Genomic DNA, 23,544 nt, shown 5'->3' with positions numbered 1-23,544 from the left:
AATTTATAGCGAGTCTTGTTTTCACTTCGCCGAAATACTTGACCGAAAAAAGGAAAAGGAAAAAAAAAAAGAAGAGAATTACTTACAAGGCCTGGAGGCGTATGTGATGAAAAGAAGCTGCAGAATATGACGGCTAGCTAATTTCCCAAATACGGTCACGAAAGGAAGAATGAAAATAACAGAAGTGTGGTGTCACCGCCAGACACCACACTTGCTAGGTGGTAGCCTTTAAATCGGCCGCGGTCCGTTAGTATACGTCGGACCCGCGTGTCGCCAGTATCAGCGATTGCAGACCGAGCGCCGCCACACGGCAGGTCTAGAGAGACTTCCTAGCACTCGCCCCAGTTGTACAGCCGACTTTGCTAGCGATTGTTCACTGGCTAAATACGCTCTCATTTGCCGAGACGATAGTTAGCATAGCCTTCAGCTATGTTATTTGCTACGACCTAGCAAGGCGCCATGATCAGTTTCTATTGATATTGTAAATCATGTAATATCAAGAGCGACGTTCGTCATTAATGGATTAAAGTTAAGTATTCCACCAGTTACGTCCGTTTTTCTCAATTCTAATTCCCTTGTCATGTTCTAGACCTCACGCCAGCCTGTGTGAGCTAAAACGCGTGCATTTCGGCCTCCTTTAGTAACCCGGTTGGCTCTCCTGCCAATCACAACAAGAAGTATGGAAGAATGAAATAGGCTGCTGTGATGTGGAGAATTAGGCGAGCCATGGGCAGAGGGCAGCTCTTACTCACCATATTCAAGGCGTTGATGAATGTTGCTAGAAGACCTCAAGTGAGGCAGCAGTTACGCCTCATTTCTATTTGTGTTTCTTAAAAATGAACATGAACAGCCACAACCGCAAGAAACTACCTTTTTTTTTTAAATGAGGTCACCGGTTTCGGTCTGTTTGAGACCATCTTCAGACCTTCCACAATGATGGTAGACGGTGGCAGTGAACGGAGCACGCCCTACCACTCCATGAACTGTGACTGCTTTTTTAAATAGTAAAAAAAACCTCTGTTATCCGAGATAAATGTTCTCAAAATTACTTATTTGCGTTTTTCTTTGGTAAGTTAACAGTTCTGGTTGCTTGGAAGGAGGAAATGGAGGCAACAATATAACATTAAAAATGAAGAGCTGTTACGAGAAAAAGACAAAGGCACTTAATTGTTTCATTGCACCATTGCCGAACAAACCACTGGAAACAGTCACATCCATTAAACATCTGGGAATGTGCATTAGGGGCGATTTAAAGTGGAACTATCCGTATAAATAATCGTAGGGAAATCTTCTACCGGAGTGTAATTCATAGATTCCTCAGAAAGGGTAGTTCATTCACGGAAGAGGCAGCTTGCGAACGTACTAGTTTGACGATACTTGACTATCGCTCCTCAGCCAGAACTCTTAGCAGGAATGATTTCTGGTTCAAATGGTTCAAATGGCTCTGAGCACTATGGGACTCAACTGCTGTGGTCATCAGCCCCGTAGAACTTAGAACTACTTAAACCTAACTAACCTAAGGACATCACACACATCCATGCCCGAGACAGGATTCGAACCTGCGACCGTAGCAGTCGCACGGTTCCGGATTGCGCGCCTAGAACCGCGAGACCACCACGGCCGACAATTATTTCTGGAAAAAATACAGAACACACTAAGAAAAGCGTAGGGTTTCGTTTAGTATGCGTGAGAGAAGCACACAGAGGCTCGTGTAGCAGATGCTGAAAGAGAGACGATATGCGTCATGGCGTGGTTTACAGCTAAAATTCTGAGAGCATACGTTCTTAGATGAATTACTTCCCCCTACATTTACCAATCGTTCTTCTCGTGCAGCATTTGTGCATGAAACAGTAAAGGGAGGGAGTGTGTGTGTGTGTGGGGGGGGGGGGGGGGGGGGGGGAGCGACAATGGAATACGAAGAAAGCCCCCTACCCCATACCGTCACGCTCTCTAAGATGGCTTGCGGGTTGTAACTTCTAGATGTTAATAACATAGATTTTCTGTATCGGCTGAAGTAGTTCAGTACATTGAATAACTTTTCCACAAGCATTGTAAGGGATATTTTTTTATTCACATGACTAGTGTCGAGACATTTGATCTCATTATCAGAAACAGGAGAGATATTCCGGCTTGTGCAAGACACTGTGTGTTCGCTGTTCTTGACCCAAACATGGTTCAAATGTCTCTGAGCACTATGGGACTTAACTTCTGAGGCCATAAGTCCCCTAGAACTTAGAACTACTTAAACCTAACTAACCTAACGACATCACACACATCCACGCCAGAGGCCGGATTCGAACCTGCGACCATAGCAGTCACGTGGTTCCAGACTGTGGCGCCTAGAACCGCTCGGCCACCCCGGTCGGCGACCCAAACATGTTCAGCTCTGGGGTTGGGCTGTTTGGGGAAAGAGACCAGACAGCAAGGTCATCGGTCTCATCGGATTAGGGAAGGATGGGGAAGGAAGTCGGCCGTGCCGGTTCAGAGGAACAATCCCGGCATATGCCTGAAGTGATTTAGGGAAATCACGGAAAACCAAAATCAGGATGGCCGGACGCGGGATTGAACCGTCGTCCTCCCGAATGCTAGTCCAGTGTCTAACCACTGCACCACCTCGCTCGGTGTTCAGCTCTTTTCGTGCTATCTTCAGTAAGACATTTTTTTGCTGTATAGCCTGAAAATTTTTAAGTTGCTAACTCTTGAATTTCAGATTTAATTTATTTATATACATATACAGCAGTGATAGTACGACATCAATTTCTGCGTTGGTTTAGGTATATAGTTAACGACACGTGTTACCTAACTGACGGACAAAACATTGTAAGTTTATGCAATAACGAAAATGAAGTCTAAACACTAATTTGGGAAAAAAATTGTTTATATAGTTTTACATATATATATTAGATGATGCTACCAAGTTATTTTTATGCGGATAGCTTTTAAAAATTGTCATGTGCAAACCAACAAAACAGTTTCCACTTCCCTGTTTCTCACCCATTTCAGACGGAATACGGCTCGACAACCAACAATGCCATTTCTCTTCATGGCAGGACCCTTGGATTGCCGTCCTCAGCGCCCGTACAGCATAGAGGTAAGTCGACGATGTTCTACGTCCCGTTTAGTTGCCCTTCATGGGAAGCTATCCTGAGCTTACATTTCAGCAAGAACTCTATCCTGCACCCGGCTACAGTTTCTACAGCTTGTCTCCGTGCATGCCATACCCTACCTTGACCAACAAGGTCTCCGGATCTCTTTCCAACTGAGAACGTTTGAAACATTACGAGCAAGGGCCCTCCAACCAGCAGGGAATTTTGACGATTTAACGCACCAGTTGGACAGAATTTGGGAAGACATCACTTGGAAGACATCCAATAACTACATCAATCAATGGCAAGCCGAATAACTACTTGCATAAGGGCAAGAGGTGGACCAACGCGCTATGGACTTGCTCATTTTGTGAAGATCTTTAACTTCAATAAATAATTATTTTTTTCTGAAACTGTAATCGTTTGTTTTCTTTGTATAAGTACATCACATCCTTCGATTTCAGTCCCATTCGGATAATTCCTTCTTGGTGCGTCGTTTTCTTTGTTTCAGAGAATATACACTCCTGGAAATGGAAAAAAGAACACATTGACACCGGTGTGTCAGACCCACCATACTTGCTCCGGACACTGCGAGAGGGCGGTACAAGCAATGATCACACGCACGGCACAGCGGACACACCAGGAATCGCGGTGTTGGCCGTCGCTAGCTGCGCAGCATTTGTGCACCGCCGCCGTCAGTGTCAGCCAGTTTGCCGTGGCATACGGAGCTCCTCGCAGTCTTTAACACTGGTAGCATGCCGCGACAGCGTGGACGTGAACCGAATGTGCAGTTGACGGACTTTGAGCGAGGGCGTATAGTGGGCATGCGGGTGGCCGGGTGGACGTACCGCCGAATTGCTCAACACGTGGGGCGTGAGGTCTCCACAGTACATCGATGTTGTCGCCAGTGGTCGGCGGAAGGTGCACGTACCCGTCGACCTGGGACCGGACCGCAGCGACGTACGGATGCACGCCAAGACCGTAGGATCCTACGCAGTGCCGTAGGGGACCGCACCGCCACTTCCCAGCAAATTAGGGACACTGTTGCTCCTGGGGTATCGGCGAGGACCATTCGCAACCGTCTCCATGAAGCTGGGCTACGGTCCCGCACACCGTTAGGCCGTCTTCCGCTCACGCCCCAACATCGTGCAGCCCGCCTCCAGTGGTGTCGCGACAGGCGTGAATGGAGGGACGAATGGAGACGTGTCGTCTTCAGCGATGAGAGTCGCTTCTGCCTTGGTGCCAATGATGGTCGTATGCGTGTTTGGCGCCGTGCAGGTGAGCGCCACAATCAGGACTGCATACGACCGAGGCACACAGGGCCATCACCCGGCATCATGGTGTGGGGAGCGATCTCCTACACTGGCCGTACACCTCTGGTGATCGTCGAGGGGACACTGAATAGTGCACTGTACATCCAAACCGTCATCGAACCCATCGTTCTACCATTGCTAGACCGGCAAGGGAACTTGCTGTTCCAACAGGACAATGCACGTCCGCATGTATCCCGTGCCACCCAACGTGCTCTAGAAGGTGTTAGTCAACTACCCTGGCCAGCAAGATCTCCGGATCTGTCCCCCATTGAGCATGTTCGGGACTGGATGAAGCGTCGTCTCACGCGGTCTGCACGTCTAGCACGAACGCTGGTCCAACTGAGGCGCCAGGTGGAAATGGCATGGCAAGCCGTTCCACAGGACTACATCCAGCATCTCTACGATCGTCTCTATGGGAGAATAGCAGCCTGCATTGCTGCGAAAGGTGGATATACACTGTACTAGTGCCAACATAGTGCATGCTCTGTCGCCTGTGTCTATGTGCCTGTGGTTCTGTCAGTGTGATCATGTGATGTATCTGACCCCAGGAATGTGTCAATAAAGTTTCCCCTTCCTGGGACAATGAATTCATGGTGTTCTTATTTCAATTTTCAGGAGTGTATATGAAGTGGTTCCTTCATCTTCGGAATCAAATCAAAGTCACAAGGACTTAAGTCCGGGGAGTATGTTGGATGGTACAGTACTTCCCAGTCCCATCGACCGAACAGAGCAGCCACAGCTTGCGCTGTATGCGCCCGCGCGTTGTCGTGCACAGTGGTGGGTGGGTTGCGCAGAAAGTGTCGCCGCTTCTTTCGCGAAGCTGGTCGCAGGTGATGCTCCAAAAACGAACAGTAATACTGTGTATATGTTTTAAAGCAAACACGGAAAAAAAGAGCTTCAATACCAAGATGATTAGTAATACTGTGCATTGGCGGTCTGCCTTGGAGAAACGTAATTCGTTAGGATAACACTATCACAGTAGTACCATCAACAGAACAGAACCACATCGCTGGCAAAGGGTTCTACACAACGCTGGTGACTACTTTGAAGGACAGTAACAGCTGCAAACATATAACACTTTTGTATCGGTTGTGATTAAATAGTTGCCACTATTTATGTTCCAACTCTCATAGTTGTTTATATAATTGTTTTATTGTGTCAAACACTGTTTTTTCGTAGAGTGGTGTGTTTCCATTTGGTATGTATTTTCCATGAGCAACTGATTTTTGTATTGATAAGTCTCTTCTATTGTTAAAATTTGGTGCAAGCAACCACATACAAAAAGATACTTATAATGAGGTGTTACCAACTGCCGATCTGTGACACGATGCTCCACATGAGATTGAATTTCTTGAAACCGGTCATTTGAATATATAAACACCAGTAACCGAAGTAGAAAAATTTGTTCATTGTATTTTTTAATGTGTAGTAGTGGTATAACAATGAAGGAAGCAAAAAGAAAATTATAATGTCTCTTCCACGTCATGATCATTAGTTTCTTGGATCAGTTGTTGAATGGGAGATTCGGCCGTTTTGTTTTGGAAGAAATGTCCTACACTTCTTGAAAGTGATTCAGGGAAATCATACAGAATTCAGATGAGGACACGGACGGACGAAAGAAACAGCTCCACTACTCACAAACAGGGTTCTATTGTAGAGACCAGTGATCAGTGTACTAAAAGGACTAGATTGGTGCGAAGTATACTGACACATCCTGAACTAGTTAATTTTAAGGGAAAAGCAGAAAGGAGAAGTTGTAATGAAATACATCAAATTGAAATATGCAGCAGAGGTTAGATGTTTGACGCTGCAGAAATGATAGACGACATCTGACCCGTAGAAAGGGTGAACATTTAAAAAATATAATTTTTATTGACTGTTTGCATCGTCGTCTACCGCTGAATTCTTCATCAACGTAAGATTCATGTTGTCTGAGAATAATGTGGGCAAAATCAGGTATCGTTATTTTTATGTCATGTCGGCAGCGTGTTTGATGTTCCGGATAAAACAGATATCCCTGTATTAAACAGAACCGAAGAAAAACTGTTTGTTTATAAAAGGCGACAAAATCAGCTCTCATAAGTGGCAAGAGTATTCCATGCGAAAGGCAAAGTGGTAAATTCTAGTCCACATCCGGAAAATGGGGAATTTAACTACAACACACACTCATTTACAGAGTGAAAGATTCAGTCAAGATAGAGCATTTCGACTAAGCTATTCTGTACCATATTGTGTATCCCATGGTTATCGGTGCGGCAGGTTAAGAATGATAATTCTTGTAGGGTTTGGAAGATAGTAGAGCCGAACTGGACGATTGAATAGCATCACGAGGCGAAAATTTTTCTATATGTCAAAATATGTGGCAGATGTTGTAGCTGATGTGGAACAGGATGATGATTTAGGAACTGCAGCGTAGGGCCTCACCGCAGCAGTAAGCGCTGAGTAACGTAGGGAGGAATTGTGATCACGGCAGCGTCATAAGACTTTGCCCACTGCTAGACCGCCCCTGTTTCCGCTCTGACTCTTGCCTCTGCTCTCCACCCCCACCTCCTACCAATAAGGGGTGGGGGTGGGGTGGGTGCAGGAGGTGGGAGGTGAGGGAGAAGGGCATTAAAGCCGGCAGTCTGCAGCGGAAGCTTCGATTGGCCCTCGCCGCCCAAATTGAATTCTGAATCGGAAATTTATCGCCGCGAGTGGCAAATTACAGGTATAGGGGGGTGAAATTCTGCGAAGCCGTATCGACGGGAGCGAACTGGGACCCGTATAAGCGATGGAGCGATAAAATGTAGATAGGTGTGCAGAAACGCGCCATCGCGTAAATATCTTTGCAGATTACTGCTTACCGGTAACTTATTGCCGTGACTGATAGACTGCTAATTAAATGACACCCGTGAACTACCGCATCAGTCTGGCGGAAGTAAATAAAGACGCACCTGAAAAAAAACAATCAATAAAAACTATCATTAGCAACTAGCAAATGAGGGACACTTGCAGTCGATTCCATAGCTAAATTGATTCCATTGGTAAAATTGCGAGAAGAAGACAATATGGCGATGTTTGGCAATGAGTATTATGTTGTTGCTGAAATGAAGATCACAGTTGCTCCTCGATTTGAGGATACAGAAAAAAGGTATGTGAAGCAGCAACAAAAGTAAATCATGTGTACTGTAGATCATATCAGCAGGATTTATGTAATATCGAATGCTCGGGGGTTTTGGCCCATATTTTTAGAAGTAATGCGTAATACGTTAATTTTAAGTTCTTTTCTTATTTAAAGAAAAAAAACCACGAGCATGTCCAGAGGAAAGCACCATTCGACAAAATAATCCTCTGCTATATGGCGTCATTCGGATGTGGTATGAAGAGACACACCGCTCTCTTGGCAATTGTTTGCTTTCAATAATTGTAACCACTACTACTAATTCAAGTAGCTCCTCAGGCTGACTGGGTCCCATTCCAGTCTCCCCCCCCCCCCCCCCCCCCGAGTAAATCTCACTGGCAGTACCGGGAACCGAACCGGGGTCCTCCGCCGATCACTCAGCTACGGAGGCGCACAGTATTTTTTTTCTTATATGCTTTGGCTTGTCCAGTATACGTCATTCATCACCATCAGCAATTTGTCCTACACTGCTTTATACAGAGCTCCTCTACCTTTAGGACAAGAGACCATGTAATGGTTTGCAAACTACTCTCTTGAAGATAGATCGTTACAGTGGCAATATTTCAAAACCCTAACATATGTGTATGGGGAGCACTGCTGCGACGTTTTAAGAAGATGAATATTGAACAAAGACTGCAGCTTCCTGAATTTGTGTAGCCTTCCCTCCTGTCAACAATATTCCTTAAAAAAGAGTCGGCCAACTCAAACAATGGGATTTTAGTCTTGTAGACGAGAGTATTGCCACAGATAGAATTTCACTTGCTTCTATTTTTCTTTATTCTGTTGTATATGTGCTCCTAACTTAATAAATTTTGCCCTGCAGCTCGGATATTGTCAAACCATCTATGTTATGATCGCACATGAAGGTCTCGGGAGCAGCAATATGTTGCTTATTTTTGTAATCAGCATCCCTGAAACCCTACAAACACCTTTGCAAAAGCATAGATATCCAAAAATCGAACATTATTCTCCGTTCCCCATTTCATATTTCAGTTTGTCTACACTCTAAGAACACACGTAACCTCAACACTCATGTAACTACTGTTGCCAAAGTTGGAACACGCCGAAAGTCTTTAGTTTCACAGAGTTGCGCAAAGGTACGGCGCGCATGCGCAGTAGGCGGTAGCGCAGTTGCCTGCAACCTCGTGTCGTGTAAACTAGGCTAGTCAGTGCGTCCACTTTCGTATCTCAGTATCAAACAACAGAGCACCATACTGGTGCAGACTTAACAATCACCAAAGGCATTATTAGTAATTATTACACAATTCTGATGCAAGAGAACGAGCTCGAAGCTTGCCACAGCATATTTATAATAATAACAGATTTAAAAAAATTGAATTTGCACCTACAGCGATATTAATACACACTACAAAACTGTAATGTAAAAAAACATGAGCTACAGCAACTTTACACATAACAATTTTTCAAATAACTTTCTTAATACTATAATTTTCAAACCAGACTAATCATCATCAGATTCAGAGGATAGAAGTAGATACAGATTCTGCTATCAGAAAAGGTGAAGATAAAATTCTAACTACAGAGGAGTCATAGATCACATGTGTTTTGTGATTAGCTATAGTGAAAAAGGCGCTTATCGACAGGAAGAGAGGTAGTGAAGAAACTAATTCGGTGTGTTGTGTTTTGATCCTTACCATGTAAATGGATATTGATTTTGTTTATTTTGGTATCTAACTTCTTCTTGGCTGTTTTAGTGAGATTTAAGCCATCGACCAGAAACTCCATGCCTTCCTCCTGCAACTCTGTAAAATAAACGAAATAAAAGAAGCAAAACTGAAAAAGCACACACATACGCTGCAGCCGTACTATAGCTAGCTCTAAATGAAAACAATTATTCTACTTGGACATAAGAAAAGTCTACAAAAATGAATGTAACGCTTGCTGCATGTATCCTATAGCTATAGCATCTAATACTAAGACACACATGGCATTCTTTCATTGTGTACGGCCAGTCGCATTGCTAAAAACAAAGGAAATCACAAAGGATTAAAAACAAAACAGGAGGGGAACACAAAGCATGAGGCGGCCGATGCTGCCAGCAGAAAGCCGAAACATTTAGTGGATCTGAGCACGCGGTTTGCGCTGAGCCACAACAAAGCAATTACGTTTGGGAAAGCACGAAGCGAAATTCGATGGCCGTGCTACTCGGCCACCGGCTCTTTTTCAGCTGTGAGGAATGGAAAACATCGTCACCGCCGACAACTGAAAACAAGCCTTTCAATTTGGCAAACTTTTGTTGCGGGTTCACATTCAAGCGCTAGCGCCATATTCTCGTGCGTTTATAGCGTATGCAGGTGAAGCTAATTTTCGCTCCTCTGTGCAATTAAATATACTCCCCTTTCTCCTTCAAACGTCTCATCATGATGAGCTGCCCTTATTGACGGTGCTCTGGAAGTAGCTATCTTTTTTTGTCTATTCGTATTTTATTAATTGCTATCACGACGAGTTAGCAGGAAGCATTTAATCAATATTACAGTCAGTGTCGATTTCGTTCTTAGAACTGATATGATAAAAATGCAACTGCAGTCAGGCTAGGTTCATTGTTAACAGTGATAAGCAATCCAAATGGTTAACGTTCAGTAGGTATAAACTGTAAATGTGGTCCATGGTGAAGTCTTTTGTAAAAGGTAACACTTCTGTTTTCGTTATACACTGGAAGTAAGCTGTTAATAGAAAAGATATTTTAGCTATCATGTAGGAAAGCGTATTTCTCTTTGCTGTACCCAGGTCGCATATCAGGAAACAATCCTCAGGAAAGTAGACCGGAATCTCCGGTATAAACAGGACTATCTACACTTTTAACAGTTCATCAAATTTCGTTCCCGGTAATGTTAAGTGTCTTGTTAATGTTAATTTTTACGGGGCACGTCACAAATCTACGGACCGGTCGCTGGCAAAATTTGGAAGCCTGCAGTGATTAGATTGTGTTTACACAATAATGCACGCAAGTGTAACGTTCCAAAAAGTGTTATTATTTTTATTCGAAAGAAAGCGAGCTGAAAATAGCCGTGAATGGGAACAATTCTACTCTGAGTGATTAAGAAAACTGAAGCGACGGAGATGACTTTAATTCTCCTCTCCACATCGTGATTGGTAAAAAATATGTTTCCTAATGAAGCAATAGTTTTACTGCTATCAGTCACTATTTATTTATTTCCACAACGCGCTTCATCATCAGTTGTATTTATCTGGATTAATAAAGCATGTATGTGTCCGGTTACGGCTTGGAGCTACTTGTGGCTCTTGCTAGTAGAGATAATGCAATTATAAACCTTCGAAACGCATTGTAGAAGTAAACAATGACTGCTAACAGCAATTTTGTTGCTCTATTCTATATCAGTAACATTCACGATGAAGCATAACCAAAAATTTTTGCACGTAAAAATACTTTTACTGAGTCAATAAGGAGTCATCTAAGCAATGGTGTCGTGGTAACTGGAAACATCAGTAATAGAGTAGCTCGCGTTGCCAGTTTCGAGAGTCACAGCTTGTGTTCACAACGACTACAAGGAAAGATGACATATTTAGCTATGGCGATTCATGACAAGGGATTTGTACAGATAGTTGTTTCGATTGCCCAGACATGGAAAGTTTTCTCTTGCAGCCCTGATGGCACATCTGGTGACTGTCGCCCTTCCGTATATAGCAACAATTTGTTAACTTCGTAACATGGGGATTAGAAAACTCCAGTAGACTTTCAGAAGTTTAAGCCGGTGGAATTCTAAGCAGAGTAAAGAAATATGTTTGTTCCTTCGTATCAACAGTACCTGGAGACTAACGGTGGACGCGTATTAAAACGACCACAATGTATGTGCAGGCCGACAATTATCGAACCATATGAAAAAAAAACGTAAATTAGTAGCAAACTACAGCTTGTACATACTTTATTCAACATGTAAATGTCACTGCAGATATTCGGATTTTCGTTATGACATGTTCGATATGCCCGCCATGATTGGCGATGATACGGCGCAGATGAATAGCGGAATTCTGCATGGCCTGCTGAAGTTTCGGAACATCGATGCTATCGATGGTTTTGGGGTTAGTGTTGTACACCTTGTCTTTAATACGACCCCACAGAAAGCAGTCGCGTGTGTTCAGTTCCGGAGAATATGGCAGCCAGTCGAGGCCAATGCCAGTGGCCTCTGGGTTCCCCAAAGTGTTCCTCCAGGACATCAAACACACTCGTGCTTCCGTCCTGCATGAACCACATCTTCTCGAAATCAGGGTCACTTTGCATAATGGGGATGATATCTTCTTCCAAAACCTTTCTCGTGCCATTCTGTAGTCACCGTGCCATCGAGAAATATCGCACAGATTATTCCGTGACTGGACACTGCACACCACACAGTCGGCCGTTGAGGGCGAAGAGACATCTCTATCGCGAAATGCGTATTCTTAGCCCTCTAAATGCGCGAATTTTGCTTATTGACCAACCCATCCAAATGAAAAACGGACTAAACCAAACCATGTGCATACTAATCCATGTCACGCGCCGCGGCCAACGGTGCAATTTAAACGTCCTAACACAAACCGTTCAAAAGTTATGATGATTTTATTTCATGTAATCCAACAATTGTTACCTTGTAGTTCACGTAGTACATTTATATGTACATCTTCTGTAACCTCTTCCACGATCAACTGGTCCTTTATGTGCTCTCTAGTTTTATGCTACGTTTGCAAAATGATTACCTACAAATATTTGCCTGTGTTACTTGACGTCATAACTGGTTTTCAGTATTCATCATGGTGTTATATCGTAATACTGCAAATTATTTATCCGATGCAACACACTGCAGCATTTAGAGCGCACATTTCTGCTGTAATTAACAGTTTCAGGTTCACAATCATAAGTTTTATGCCATCTTTATATCATGGTAATTGAAATACTGTAATATTTCCGATTGGCAGAAATGGTTTTGTGTGTTTCATAACACAATAACTGAATTACTGTAATATTTCCGATTGGCAGAAATGGTTTTACGGGCTTCATAACACAACAGGCATGAACAAAAATATTAAGATTAAATGGTACTCTTAGGTTAAATAGTCGAGAGCTTTTCATCTGAAGAAAAGACACAAAAATCCAAAATCGGTTTGAGGTACAAAGTAAAACAACACACTATTTGGTGATTTTATTCTGTCCATCCCCCCTTACATAAGTTGTCGAACGTAGCTTTGATAAAGATAAACCTTATTCATCCTGAAACTTCCTGACAGATTAAAACTGTGTGCCGGACCGAGACTCGAACTCAGGACCTTTACCTTTCGCGGGCAAGTTCTCTACCAACTGAGCTACCCAAGCACGACTCACGCCCCGTCCTCATGGCTTTACATCTGCCAGTACCTCGTCTCCTACCTCCCAAATTTTACAGAAGCTCTCCTGCGAACCTTGCAGAACTAGCATTCCTGAAAGAAAGGATATTACGGAGACATGGCTTTGCCACAGCCTGGGGAATGTTTCCAGAATGAGATTCCTTATTCATCCTTGTTTAGGATTAAATTAGCTGCTGAAAAGATGCGGTATTGTTTAAGCAACGAAGAGTCACAGCCAACAAACAACGAATTGGGCTGTGGATTTAAATTTTTTTCGGAAAAACGGAAAGTCAAAATGTCTTTAATGCACTAAACTGAACTGTGAGACGGATCATAGCCATATTTGTCACCATTAGTAAAGAAAAGGCGATTCAGTATAAACTCTTCCATTTGGTCCGTGTTTGCATAGAAAAACAACAATGTCAGAAATCGAGTCCGCCTTGATGCAAAACACGAGGGAGGAGGTAGGCACTGCATTTATTCCATACACAGGCGCACTCTCGGGGAAAATCGCCCGCATTCCGAAGAAACACCGTGTCAGAACTGTGTTTTGTCCTCCGAATAAAACTCGTGCACTGGTGGGGAGCGCCAAAGATGACCTCGGTTTGAGGAAAGCTGGCGTGTACCAGATTCCGTGTCAATGTGGCAAGTCGTATATTGGTCAGACGATGCGTACTGTCGAGGATCGATGCCGTGAACACCAGAGGCACACTCGACTAATGTATCCGAGCAAGTCGGCGGTCGCTGAACATTGTTTGTCGGAAAATCACGCTATGGAGTATGACCGCACGAGAATTCTGGTACAGACGTCGAGATACTGGGACAGCGTTGTTAGAGAGGCCATCGAAATTCGCACCAATGACGACCTCATAAACCGTGACTGTGGCTATAATCTTAGCAAGGCTTGGGAACCAGCGATTGGGTTAATCAAGAGTAAATCGAGCAAACGCATAGTTGTGACGACCACGGCGGACAGAGCCATCACACCGACGTCATCTCAGACGCCGTCGCAATCTGTTCCACCGCGCTACCGTGGCGCGGGGCGCGGACGGCAGAGGGAGCGCGCCGCGGGCGGAGGGTATTTAAATCGGCCGCCGCCGCGACCGAACCCAGTTCCCCCTGAGCAGCCATAGCGTACGGATCTCCGTGCCGGCACGTTCACAGGAGCTCAGTCCGTCAGTTCACCTGATGATGGCGACATGTTTGATCGCCGAAATATTGTGCCCGTTGGACACTATAGACCGGCAGTACACCCGTGGATATTTTGATTACCTTGTTATTCGTTTATTTCTTTGTTTTCCCAAACACGTTTCAGCGACAAATATCACCATCATCAGTGGGTTTTTTAATCCTATTTATTGTATGTTACTGCATGTTTTTGAGAATTATTGTCGCTGTTTGCGACATACCGAGTGATCAAAGAGTCAGTATAAATTTGAAACCACGGAATAATGTAGACAGAGAGGTAAACATTTACACACATGCTTGGAATGACATGGGGTTTTATTAGAACCAAAAAAAACACCCCATATTGCTAGACACGTAAAAGATCTCTTGCGCGCGTCGTTTGGAGATGATCGTGTGCTCAGCCGCCACTTTCGTCATGCTTAGCTTCCCAGGTCCCCAGACCTCAGTCCGTGTGATTATTGGCTTTGGGGTTACCTGACGTCGCAAGTGTATCGTGATCGACCGACATCTCTAGGGATGCTGAAAGACAACATCCGACGCCAATGCCTCACTATAACTCCGGACATGCTTTACAGTGCTGTTAACAACATTATTCCTCGACTACAGCTATTGTTGAGAAATGATGGTGGACATGTTGAGCATTTCCTGTAAAGAACATCATCTTTGATTTGTCTTACTTTGTTATGCCGATTACTGCTATTCTGATCAGATGAAGGGCCATCTGTCGGAAATTTTTTGAACGTTTTTTTTCGGTTCTAATAAAACCCCATGTCATTCCAAGAATGTGTGTCAATTTGTACCTCCCTATCTATATTATTCCGTGATTTATTCAGTTTTCAAATTTATACTGACTTTTTGATCACCCGGTATTTTCAGTGCGCTTTTTTTGTCGTTTTTTCGTACAAAGCTACACTGCCGACAATTACGTTGTTGGGCAACATCCTTTCAGGCTCGCGGTTTTTTCGACTTCTCAATACGTGTCGGGTGCATTCTATGTGAGGCAGAAGCGGCTGATGGCAAAAGAACAGTTATCTGTTCTTTCTTCATTTTGTTTCCTGGGGCAGACTTTCCTTTTGAGGAAGCTAAGGAGTATGTAGGCAACATCTTGAAATTAACTACCGTTTCATCGACATTATAAATTTGGTCCTTGGTGTAGCCTTGGGTGTAATCTTCAAACTTTGCTTTGAAAACATCAACCGCGTCTGGGGCTGCAGAGAACTTTCCTCCACATATATTCAACTGGCGAATGCCGTATATGTTTTTAAGCCTGTCTAACCATCCAGAGCTTAAGAACGTAGGCTTCCGCTGCCGGTGTCATAGTGATTAAAATTCTTCTGGGTAATATGCCCGTCATTTCTAAAAAACTAACAACAATAATAAATTAAAACCGACGTTTCGGCCGAATTGCAACGGCCTTCCTCAGGTGTTAGTTTTTTAGAAATGACGCGGCATATTACCCAGAAGAATTTTAATCACCATCCAGAGCTTCATCGAAAATCATTTCCTCCTCCGCCTAACAACTCAGCTAACATTTAAGGCTTTTATTGCAGTACGAGGGCAGTCAAAGCCATGCCCTTTTCTCGTTGTTGAGTGAACAAAAAGATAAAAGGATTCGCTTACTGTTTCAGAGTTAGATTTTTCACAGTTCTTCTGCGAGTATTTTTCACAACTTGCTCTAGAAATTCTGATTTTAGTTTCACTCATTCTGGGAAACACCAACAAGGTAATTAGCTGCAATAGTTTCCAGTAAACTTCCTTTTTCAACCACTCGCATCCTTAATTGTCGGTAGTGTAGCTTTGTTTGGTCTGGTAAGTCGGTTGGTGGTGAAGCAACCCAAGATCAGATCTTCACTTCTTCCCGCTAACAACCTCGAGCTACTCTCGGGATGCGCAGTTCTCGCGATATCCGGAGGCATTTCGGACAATCCGAGTTTCAGTCAACCGGAGTTCGGTTAACCGGGATGTTGCTGTATTACTATCTGTAACACTTTTTGTCTTCTGAGGAATTTTTTAAAATTATATCACATACATTTGCAAGAAATTTAAGTGCTCATGAAAAGGGGTGTACACTGGTATAATGCTTATCAGTGCCCGATGTGAATCGTTCGTAAATGAGGCGGAAAATTTGAAGACCAAAGCAGGTCTCCCTTTTTCGTTTTTCCTCTCTCTAGGTAGAGCGTGCTGTTTGCTTATTGATCCATGGTGCCGTCAGGGACTTGTCAGCCAAATATCAGAAGAGCTTATATTGGGCAGAAGGAGCGCGAATTAGGAAAATTTGTGAAGGGGATTTCCGGTTCCAGCGTTTGCCTTACAGCGAAGATAAAGCTCCTGGAAACCTTGATTAGAGTTGGTTAGAATCGGGAAGGGAAAACTATTTTTAGCTTTGAGACAGCATATGGCAGACAAAAAATGATAGCCTAGTGTATGTGAAAGTGTATTTGTTTATCAGTACTGCCTGCAGTGTAAACTTGACAATTTGCTCGACATGTGCAGTGTACCTACGTCGCTTCGCTGCCGGAACGCAGTTTCTGTCTCTTATACTGACGTGAAATGATCGAATCAGTACCTTTTGTCTTCACATTTTCTACTTATATAAGTGAAAAATCTCAATGCAAGCGCTGCACTGCTCTTTTATGAGAGTTCTTGAAAACTGTTAAAATATTCATCACCGTATTAAAAATATAAGGGATCTTAAGGGTACAAGTGTAGAAATTGTGACCATTTGTACCGTAATATGTACCCATTCCATTGTGTTTGTTGTTTTTTCTCTGCGTCTAACAGTCTCCCCGCAAACACGGCACATAATTTGTTATCTGATGTTTTCTACATGGTCGTGACTGCAGCACTAAGTGTATTGCGCCTCTCAGTATAGACTAACAGTTTTGCATCCACGTGTCCACACTTACAACACCTGACTTGCTGCCCAGGGAAAAATAAGTTGTCTTATCACGTATACTTAAATGTCTAACCAGCCTACAAATATACTAATCCTAATAGCTATAAATATTAGACTGCAAATGAAGTAAATACTGATGTAAGGTTGTTCAGTACACTGCCATCAGTCACCAATGAAAAATATCTGCACTTTTAATCCTGCTTAACACCTTGTATCTAGAAAACTGCAGTATTTCTCCAAGTGAATAAAATTATGAATATTAGTCGCCATGTCACTTGTCGCGGACCTTGGCTGGATATCTAGATCTGTCCACGTCACATGGAACATATCGTGTATTGTAATCTAGTTACTAATTTGACCAACAAAATCTTTCTCGAAATCGAGGTTTAGGTAGATTTACAATAAAGATGACACGACGTCTAGATATGAGGTTAGTCCGCGACGAATGCGGCCAGACTAGGGTTACTTTGGCACTGCAAAATAGGTTCCATATAGCTCCCCAACCAAGATATCAATAAATCTAGAATCAGTTTCAGAAGCTGTGAAAGCCCCAGTGTTCTGTGTAACTGGTAACAGACGTCTGTGACATTATGTGGTAATATCGATTGTTGTGCAATTTTTGTAGCAAACATCACCGTTTCTCTTAGGATAATTATTGTTGATTATAAGTTAGGTGTGATGTGGCTTCGCGGTTTGAGAAAGAATTTGGAATTGTAGCAAGAAAACATTTCATTTTTTACAAATATCGTCACATATATGTTTACAGTGCAGTTTTCTACTACGAGGGTCACTCCAAAAGAAATGCACACTAATTTTTATAAATCCATCTTTTATTCTACGTGTTTGAAAGTTTTACAGTGTGTAGATACATCCTATAGGAACAATATTTTCATTTCTCCACATAATTTCCATCCCTCTCAACTGCCTAACGCCATCTTGGAACCAGCGCCTTTATACCCGCACGGTAAAATTCTGGACCAACCTGTTGGAGCCACTGTTTGGCAGCGTGCACAAGGAGGTCATCATCTTCAAATCTTGTTCCACGAAGAGAGTCTTTCAGTTTCCCAAAGAGATTGTCACATGGAGCCAGGTCAGGACTGTAAGGCGGGTGTTCCAGCGTTGTCCATCCCAGTTTTGTAGTCGCTTCCAAGGTTTTTTGACTGACATGTGGCCGTGCATTGTCGTGTAACAGCAGAACATCCTGCTTTTGCCGATGTGGTCGAACACGACTCAGTCGAGCTTGAAGTTTCTTCAGTGTCGTCATCAGAATTTATGGTGGTTCCACTTCGCATAATGTCCACAAGCAAGAGTCCTGCGGAATCAAAAAACACCGTAGCCATAACTTTTCCAGCAGAAGGTGTGGTTATGAATTTTTTGTCTTCGGTGAATTTGCATGATGCCACTCCATTGATTGCCTCTTCGTTTCTGGTAAAAAATGATGGAGTCTTGTTTCATCACCTGTCACAGTTCTTCCAAGTAATTCATCTCCACCATTCTCGTACTGTTCCAAAAGTTCGCTGCATACCGTTTTTCTTGTTGTGAGGCACTGTCAACGTCCTGGGAACCCACCTGGCACAAACCTTTTTAACGCCAACACTTTCAGTATTCTGTAAACACTTCCTCCCTCAATCCCAACGTAGCGTGACAATTCGTTCACTGTGACGCGTCTGTCAGCAGTCACCAATTCGTTAACTCTCTGCTCATTGTCTGGAGTGTGTGCAGTCCGAGGCATGCCGCTGCGAGGACAATCCTCAATATTGCCGTGCCCGCTTTCATGACGTAACCTGATTGCCCACCGACTAACTGTACTGCGATCGACAACAGCATCTCCATATCTCCATATATGTCTTTCAACCTCTTGTGGATGTTTCCCACCGCCTCGTTTTCACAGCACAGGATTTCTATGCCAGCAAGTTGCTTCTGACGAACGTCAAGTGTAGCAGCCATCTTGAAGACATGCTGTGACGGCGCCACTCACGGGAACAGGTTGAACTAAGTTTGAAAACAAGCGGGAAGGATGTATTTACACACTGTAAAACTTTCACACATGCAGAATGAAAATAGTATTTTTACAAAAATAGTGTGCATTTCTTTTGGAGTGAGCCTCATAGACCGAGAAACTTAATATCAGAATTAATACGCAAATGTCATTCAGAGGTAACGTCTAACCTTGCAGACGCTCGGAAGAGAGATAACACAACATCCTCCTCTCCTGAAAAGTGGATTGGCCATTTTTTTTTTGTTTAAGATACTCGCATTCTAAATGAAGAAGAGCCCATTTTCGGTTTCGATCTGAAAGACTTGGGTGAGTTTTTAAAGTAGACATGTGACACACTATCGGCACGGCCGTACGTGTGGGCTGTACAATGACTGTTGGTCGACCGCTCGGATGAAATGCCAGAGCAAATCCGGAGTCTGCTCGCATCCAGTAGTGGAGCGCCGATGTGCCACGGAATAACTTCCCGCTACAACAGGATACGGCTTTGTGGCTATGGAGACTGTCCTCGATTTCGCGTCTCTGGGCCTAATGGGGAAACATATGGCAACAATGAAACAAAATAAGTCTGCTCCGGCGAATGCAAAGACACGAGTGCCCCTGTTCTCTAAAAGCAGACAGCGTACTTATAGACGATAGCTGTAATAGACCAAGTTACAATGCGACCCTGAAAGGACGACGGTACATTCTGCAACAACTCGAATTGCTGTTTGTCCAGGGTACATTTTTGCCGTATGATGTTACATTTCTGTTGTTAAGAGGACTTGTAAAATATTATATCGATTATCCTAGCTTCTATTAGCCCCGAGTAAGGGAGTACAGTAGTTTCATACGTTTCATTCCGAATCACCACTGCTCAGCCCTGCCTTCTTCGCCAGGAGTGATTTGGGTCGGCATGTGCCAACGTAAAACGTGGTGCGTGTAATTTTACTCAAGTCTACGAACAGCCTTAGTTACATTTGAGCAACATTTATATTTATGTTTCCAACGGGGCAGAGAACTGCAGGAGCATTGAAACCGTCTGTAAAGTGTTGAGAAATTAGCGAAAAAAAAAAGAGATTTATCAGCTAACATCGTGAACCTAGAGACCTTGCCGACGCATCATAACGTCCATCTACGTATACAAACTTTGGAACCTAAATGACAGTGATAATATTTAATGAGGCAAACATTTTTGGCGTTTCATTAAGTTTTCACAACTTATAATTCAGTTATTCTCGTTCATACTCCTTTCAGATGATTTAATCACATATTGATATACAGTACGAAACAACACAGAATTTTATTTAATACGCGGTACTGGCTGAAGATGACAGTAAGCAATGCTCGCACCTGATAAAAAGTGACGTGAACTTTCTTTCGATTTGCAACAGCGAGCAGGGTACGCTAAAATGAACAGTGATGCGTGTTTGATAATGGGCTAATTCTAAATCGTTTCTCATTTATCATTCTATTTTTACGACTTCTTAGCTATTTCTTTGGTACATAAGACACTTTGCCATTCAACACTGGAAAATATTCAGATGTGTTAAATCTGGACGTTATCTGGCAAAGTCAAATGCGTCTCTTCGTCCTGTTCGGGGTCCCTGTGAATTCCGATACACGTACGTTCGCATGTCACAACTACGAGGGTTGGAGTTTAAATAGTGGCAACTATTTATTCACAACCGATACAAAAGAGTTACATGTTTGCACCAATTACTGTCCCTCAAAGTTGTCACCAGCGTTGTGTAGAACCCGTTGCCAGCGATGTGGAAGGCGTAGATACCGTTAGCAGAGCCTGTTATGTTGATGGTGCGAATGGAGCGGTCTACTGCCTGTCGAGTCTTTGGAACAGTTCTGAATCGAATGCCATGAAGTGGTTCATTCATCTTCGGAATCAAATAAAAAAGTCACAAGGACTTAAGTTCGGGGAGTATGGTAGATGGTACAGTACTTCCCAGTCTCATCGACCGAACAGAGCAGTCACTGCTTGCGTTATATGCGCCCGCGCATGTCGTGCAAAATGTTGGGTGGGTTGCGCAGAAAGTGCCGCCGCTTCTTACGCAAAGCTGCCGCTGTAAGTCTATAACTGCTTATTTTTTTCCATTTACATGGTATCAACCGTCATAGTGTTTCATTATATACTTCAGTCTCTGGTCACGGAAACTGTATTATTACCGGCTCCGAATTATGACCAAGTCATCGTCAGAAGATCTGCTTACAAAGAACGAAAAAGGAGGATTCTGAAATAACAAGAAACTATACGAATAATTGAGGAGAAAGAAAAGGAAAGGACACGTGATGAGAAGGAGATAGGTAGGAAATAATGACCTAATTGCATAGGGCACTGCGGCAGTCCAGCGGCGAGAGCTGAAAGTTAGTGCCGGACCGAGATTCAAACCAGGATGCTCTGCTTTTCTAGGACGGTTGCGTTAACCGCCTCGACATCCGGACGTGCCTTCCGTCAGACACAAATTTTCAACCTCCCGGTCGCCGCACCGCAATGATCTCCGCCCATTAACACTGTACTCGCAGATTTCTGATTCCCATCGGAGTTCGAACATTGGTCGTGCATCCACACCGAAACTTTTTCATCAAACAGCAATCGCGCCCATAGAGTCTTATGTATGAGTGGTGCCTATTCTGTCGGACACGACTGACAAAAACCACTCACATATACACTACTGGCCATTAAGACTGCTACACCACGAAGATGACGTGCTACAGACGCGAAATTTAACCGACAGGAAGAAGATGCTGTGATATGCAAATGATTAGCGTTTCAGAGCATTCACACAAGGTTGGCGCCGCTGGCGACACCTACAACATGCTGACACGAGGAAAGTTTCCAACCGATTTCTCCTATACAAACAGCAGTGGACCGGCGTTGCCTGGTGAAACGTTGTTGTGATACCTCGTGTAAGGAGGAGAAATGCGTACCATCACGTTTCCGACTTTGATAAAAGTCGGATTGTAGCCTATCGCGATTGCTGCTCGAGTTGGTCGAGATCCAATGACTGTTAGCAGAATATGAAGTTGGTGGGTTCAGGAGAGTAATAAGGAACGCCGTGCTGGATCCCAACGGCCTCGCATCACTAGCAGTCGAGATGGCAGGCATCTTAACCGCATGGCTGTAACGGATCGTGCAGTCTCGTCTCGATGTCTGAGTCAACAGATGGGGACGTTTGCAAGACAACAACCATCTGCACGAACAGTGCAGCAGCATGGACTATCAGCCCGGATACCATGGCTGCGGTTACCCTTGACGCTGCAACACAGACAGGAGCTCCTGCGATGGTGTACTCAACGAGGAACCTGGGTGCACGAATGGCAAAACGTTATTTTTTCGGATGAATCCAGGTTCTGTTTACAGCATCATGACGGTCGCATCCGTGTTTGGCGACATTGCGGTGAACGCACATTCGTCTTCGCCATACTGGCGTATCACCCTGCGTGATAGCATTGGGTGCCATTGGTTACACGTCTCGGTCACCTCTTGTTCGCATTGACGGCGCTTTGAACAGTGGACGTTACATTTCAGATGTGTTACGACCCGTGGCTCTACCCTTCATTCGATCCGTGCGAAACCCTACATTTCAGCAGGATAATGCACGACCGCATGTTGCAGGTCCTGTACGGGCCTTTCTGGATAGAAAAATGTTCGACTGCTGCCCTGGCCATCACATTCTCCAGATCTCTTACCAATTGAAAACGTCTGGTCAATGGTGGACGAGCAGTTGGTTCGTCACAATACGCCAGTCACTACTCTTGATGAACTGTGGTATTGTGTTGAAGCTGCGTGGGTAACTGTACCTGTACACGCCATCCAAGCTCTGTTTGACTCAATGCCCAGGCGTGTCGAGGCCATTATTACGGCCAGAGGTGGTTGTTCTGGGTACTGATTTCTCAGGATCTATGCACTCAAACTGCGTGAAAATGTAATCACATGTCAGTTCTAGTATAATATATTTGCCCAATGAATACCCGTTTATCATCTGCTTTTCATCTTGGCGTAGCAATTTTAATGGCCAGTAGCGTATATAACAAGAAAGTAAATTATAAGTCAAGGTAACTTCTATGGATTTGAACATAGTAACTCGTCAAAAGAGAAGACCCTGAGAGGAGACTACAAGGCAGACACGTAATAGCACTGCGCAATAACACTATTAACAGCTAAATGTAGCCTTCACAATCGGTTCAGAAATTTGTTTAAAATGTGAGTGCCCATCAGTGTCTGTTCAGTTGACAGGCTACTATGTAATGTATCCGAGTACGTATAGTTGCGTATAGAATTCAGTTTGATTATTAAATTAGCTTCTTAGTAGTCAATGGAAAATAGAATGACGGTGCGGCATTATTGGCCGCGAGCCCTGTCCAGGGTGTTGGTCGCCTGCTGCTGGTGCATTTGACGCCACTTCGCCGACTTGCGTGTCGACGAAGGACAACATGAACACAAGTCCCCGGGTGGAGAAAATCTGCGATCCGGCAGGGAATTGAGCGCGGGACTTTGCGAATAAGAGGCAGCGACGTTAACGATTAGACCCCGAACTAAGGAGCAGTTGTCAGTAAAAGGTACACAAGAGAGT

General features: G+C 43.8%; 1 protein-coding gene across 11 annotated transcripts in view; it reads right to left on the bottom strand.

The window, feature by feature from the left end:
- The window catches only part of LOC126335549 (ankyrin repeat and fibronectin type-III domain-containing protein 1), a 643,576-nt gene that overhangs the window by 168,559 nt on the left and 451,473 nt on the right, over nucleotides 1-23,544 (bottom strand). For 10 of the 11 annotated variants that reach the window (XM_049998941.1, XM_049998944.1, XM_049998940.1 and 7 more), the window contains one exon: nucleotides 9,215-9,322. The exons of the other annotated variant lie outside the window; for it this stretch is intronic. In XM_049998941.1, coding sequence (XP_049854898.1) covers nucleotides 9,215-9,305 — 91 coding nt within the window. In that variant the 5' untranslated portion in view covers nucleotides 9,306-9,322. The remainder of the gene's footprint in view (nucleotides 1-9,214; nucleotides 9,323-23,544) is intronic. 11 annotated transcript variants of the gene reach the window in all.

The sequence above is a fragment of the Schistocerca gregaria genome, chromosome 2, assembly GCF_023897955.1.
Source record: "Schistocerca gregaria isolate iqSchGreg1 chromosome 2, iqSchGreg1.2, whole genome shotgun sequence".
Taxonomy (NCBI): Eukaryota; Metazoa; Arthropoda; class Insecta; order Orthoptera; family Acrididae; genus Schistocerca; species Schistocerca gregaria.
The sequence above is the reverse complement of the archived record's forward strand: the minus strand, read 5'-3'. Positions and strand labels throughout refer to the sequence as shown.